General features: G+C 34.0%; 1 protein-coding gene across 4 annotated transcripts in view; it reads right to left on the reverse strand.

Moving 5' to 3' along the window:
- Positions 1–4,798, reverse strand: part of DOCK7 (dedicator of cytokinesis 7) — a 204,838-nt gene that overhangs the window by 54,479 nt on the left and 145,561 nt on the right. For all 4 annotated transcript variants that reach the window (XR_003002608.1, XM_024740388.1, XM_024740390.1 and 1 more), the window contains one exon: positions 4,276–4,430. Coding sequence is in view for 3 of the 4 variants with exons in the window: in XM_024740388.1 (XP_024596156.1) it covers positions 4,276–4,430 (155 nt within the window). In the remaining variant the exon portion in view is untranslated. The remainder of the gene's footprint in view (positions 1–4,275; positions 4,431–4,798) is intronic.

Here is a 4,798-nt window from a genome sequence, read left to right on the forward strand (position 1 = left end):
AGTTAATCAGGTCCAGGAAGCACAGAGAGTCCCATACAGGATAAATCCAAGGAGAAACATGCCAAGACACATATTATTCAAACTGTCAAAAATAAAATACAAAGAAAACACGTTAAAAGCAGCAAAGGAAAAACACAAATAACACACAAGGGAATCCCCATCAGGTTAACAGCTGATCTATCAGCAGAAACTCTGCAAGCCAGAAGGGACTGGTAGGACATATTTAAAGATGACAAAGCCAGAGAGTGGCATGCACATACATACAGTTCCAAATGTAAAACAGATAGCTAGTGGGAAGCAGCTGCATAGCAGAGGGAGATCAGCTCCGTGCTTTGTGACCACCTAGAGGGGTGGGATAGGGAGGGTGGGAGGGAGTGAGATGCAAGAGGGAAGAGATATGGGAACATATGTATATGTATAACTGATTCACTTTGTTATAAAGCAGAAACTAACACACCGTTGTAAAGCAATTATTCTCCAATAAAAATGTAAAAAAAAAAATGAATGAAATGTTGCAAGGTTCCCCTTTAATGATGCCAACTATCACTACTTGTATTTAACATTGTACTCAAGGTTCTAGCCAGTAAATAAGTTATGGAAAAAAAAAAGAAAGGAAGAAATGAAACTGCCAGATGATATGATTGTGTATATAGAAAAAAAATCTATACTTCTGTTATTAGTTTAGTAATTCTGCTGGAAATAAACATTGTTCAAAATAAATTCTATGCCCCCATAAAAGGAATCAACAATTAGGGAGTTCCCTGGTAGTCTAATAGGATTTGGCACTTTCACTGCCATGGCCCAGGTTCAATCCCTGGTCAGGGAACTGAGATCCCATAAGCTGTGTGGCATGGCCAAAAAAAAAAAAAAAATAGCAATCAACAATTAGAAAACAATTTTTGAAAACGATGACATTTATGAGACTGTAAGAATATAATGTTATATATATAAAATTTATGTGTAGTATACGTTATCATATTATATAATTTTATAATATTACTAAAATCAATGACTAACTATACACCTACAAAGGATGTTCTAGGCCTCTGGTGAAAGCTATAAAGGTTTATGTATGTGTAGACACTAAGGAAGGCCTAAATAGTGGGGAGATCTAACATATTCAAGGATTTGGGGATTCAAGCATGTAAAAACATTCCCAAAAACTGATCCGTAGATTCAATACAATCTTACTTTAAAATACGACACTTATCACCAAATTCACAATTAAGTGTATTAAAAAGCAAGCCACAAAAAAAGAAAGAAATCTTTGAACCACTTATAATTGACAGTGGGCTTGATCCAGACATATAAACTACAAGCAAAGGCAGAAGATCCAATGGAAAATGGGCAAAAAAACTCTAGATACTTCAAAAGAAAAAATCCAAATAGCCATTTATATGAAAAAGTGCACACCCTCATAAGACATCAGGAAAATGAATGCTAAAATGAGATATAATGATATATTACCAAATTGACAAAAATTTAAATGTTTGAATATTCTAAGTGCAGATGGACGAACATATGAAGGAACAGAAACTCTCATATAGCAGGTGCAAATAAAAATTAAGACAAACCTTTTGGAAAACATCATGGCATATCTAGTATAGAAAAGGGTATACATATATGACCCAGCGAATTCCACTCCTAAGAAATACCCTAAATAAAAGTATGTACATGCAGACAGGAAACATACAGAAGAATCTGTAAGACTGTTATTTGTAACCAAAGATCAGAAACCATTTATGCATCTATCAATAGAATGGGTAAATAAATTGATCTATAGTCAGACAATGGAATATCATGCCAAAATGAAAAATCAGTGAATTACAGCTATTTTTTTACAACCTGGAGGAATATTAAAGACATAATGTAAAACTAAACTATAGTATTTAGGGATGCAAACTTAGATGGTGAAACTATTAACAAAATTATGCAATTACTTCATTAGTTAGGATAATGGGTGGCTTGGTGGATAGCTGTGGTGGAAAACAGCAGGCCAAGGATTTCTGGAAGGTGGTCAATGTTCTATATTTTGTCCTGAATTGTGGTTACAAGATATTCATTTTAAAATCTTTTGTAAACATTTACATTTATGTTTCATGTACTTTTTCATTTGTGGTATATTTCACATAAGCATTTTAAAAAATGAAAAACAAGGTCAACAAAACTGAGAATAGTGGTCATTTTGAGGGGAGAAAGGGATTGAACTGATGGCAAACTGGGAACTTCCAAGGAAATTGCAATGTTCTGTTTCTGAAGCTGAGTGGTAGGTACACTGCTGTTTCTTCTATTATTACATTTTAACTATACATGTACTTTATATATTATTTTGTATCTACAATAGCAAAAGCAAGTAAAAGAAAACACTGAAAAACTGGAATTCATCAAAATTAAAAACTTTTGCACTTCAAATGACAGCATCAAGAAAGTGAAAAGAGGGACTTCCCTGGTGGTCCAGTGGTTAAGAATCTGCCTTCCAATGCAGGGGGACACGGGTTTGATCCCTGGTCGAGGAACTAAGATCCCACATGCTGCAGGGCAACTAAGCCCATGCGCCACAACTACAGACCCCACGCGCTCTGGAACCCAGGCACCACAACTACAGAGCCCACGTGCTCTGGAACCCATGCACCACAACTACAGAGCCCACGCGCTCTGGAAGCCCATGTGCCGCAATGTAAGATCCCGTATGCTGCAACTAAGCCCCAACACAGACAAATAAATAAATAAATAAATATTTAAGGAAATAAAAAGGGAAAAGATAATCCACAGGAGAAAATATCTGCAAATCACATATCTGATAAGGAATTTATATCCAGAATATATAAAAAACTCTTTCAACTCAATAACAAGAAGATGAATAACACAATTTTAAAACACTAAAGGATTTGAATGGACTTTTTCTCTAAATAAGATATACAAAAAGATGTGCCAATAAGCAAATGAAAAGATACTCTCAGTATCAGTAGACTTTAGGGAAATGCAAGTCAAAATGACAATGAGATACCACTTCATACACACTAAGGTATGAAGTATATATAATAAAAAAGAGATAATAGTGTCAGTGAGGATTTAGAGAAACAGGAACCTTTATTCATTGCTGGTGAGAATTTTAAATGGAGCAGCCACTTTGAAAAAGTTCAGAAGTTTCTCAAAATGTTAAAGACAGAGATACAATATAACCCAGCAAATCCATTCCTAGGTATCTACCCAAAAGGAATGAAAACATATGTGGACACAAAGACATGTACACAAATGTTCATAGCAGCATATTGCTAACAGCCAAAAAGTGGAAATGATTCAACTGTTCATCAACTCATAAATGGATAAAAATCTGGTCTATCAATATTTAGGAATACTATTTGGCATTAAAAAAAGAAGTACTGATACATGTCACAACATGAATGAACCTCAAAAACATTATGCTTAGTGAAAGAAGCCAGACATAAAAGATCACAGTCTATAATTCCATTTATATGAAATGCCCAGAACAGGCAAATCTATACAGACAGAAAGTAGGTTAGTTGCTGCCTAGGGTTGGTGCTGTGTGGAAATAGAGGGTGACTGCTAATAGGCTTCAGGGTTCTTTTTGGGGTGATGGAAATGTTCTAAAATTAGATTGTGGTGATGGCTGCATAACTCTGTAAAGATACTAAAAACCATGAAATTGTACATTTAAAATGGATAAATCTTTTGCCATGTAAATTATCTCAATAAAACTTTTTTAAAAGTTGTCTAGTAAGCTAGCTTCCATAAATACGATTGCAGTTTTCTGAAAGAAGTCATCTAAAACTTTTAGAAGTTGATCTTGTTTTATTAAGTTTGTTTACTCCCTGCCTCCCTGTTCTTCCCTCTTTAAGAGGGGAAAATTACAGGGCTGAATGAATATCAATTTATTTAAATATGAAAAAGTATAAATCTTCACAGATTAAAAATAAATATTCTCAACTGCTAAATAACTGAGACTATTTCTTAGAGCTGACAAAGAATAAAATGGATTTTAAAAATGAAGAAAATAGGCTATAAGTAAGGCAACCTTCAAAATTCTAAATGACAGAATATAGAGCTTTATACCATAAAGTTTGAGGTAATTAATAATTTTAAAAACAACTTAGTACAAGATGGGCAATATTCTCAAAACCTTAATGCCTCCACAAAATAAATAAAACTCAGAGTACTTCTGCATCAGCTAGTACAATAATCTGTTATTAAAGGGTATATCCTTGGAAATATCTGTCTTTCCAGATAAAACTTCTGTAGGAGGGTTGTTTTTACCGTTGATGTGAGGAGGAAACTGCCGGGCCTTGTTAGCTGAGGAACTGATGTTCCTGCAATTGCCATGGCAACTGTCTGGCTTATCATGCTTCCGCTCTCACTCTCATAATCATCGGTGGCTATACAGATTGGTCTTCCTCGTTGATTGTGAGTTTCTGGAAAAAAATCACCCAAAAATAAATAAAGAAAACTTCTGTTTAGCTTAATTAACAGCTATTGAGCAAGCAATTCCCTTTCTTATTCTCCTTTACTCTTTAAAGAAAAACCTATTAACATATACTGCTTATCATTATATTTACTTCTTTTAAAAAAATAATTTAAATATTTTAAACATTAACTCATTCCTGTAGTAATATTTACAGTTTTGTAGAGAACTTTAACTTGCTAGTAAAAGAAGATATAATAATATAAATTTCTGCCTTCAGATAAGGAAACCTGCTTTAGTGATCAAAATACTGGGAAAACTACTCTACTATTAGTCTCTCAAAGGGAAAGAGTTGCTATCTTTATATCACCAGCACCT

Source organism: Neophocaena asiaeorientalis, unplaced genomic scaffold (genome assembly GCF_003031525.2).
Source record: "Neophocaena asiaeorientalis asiaeorientalis breed wild unplaced genomic scaffold, Neophocaena_asiaeorientalis_V1.1 scaffold581, whole genome shotgun sequence".
Taxonomy (NCBI): Eukaryota; Metazoa; Chordata; class Mammalia; order Artiodactyla; family Phocoenidae; genus Neophocaena; species Neophocaena asiaeorientalis.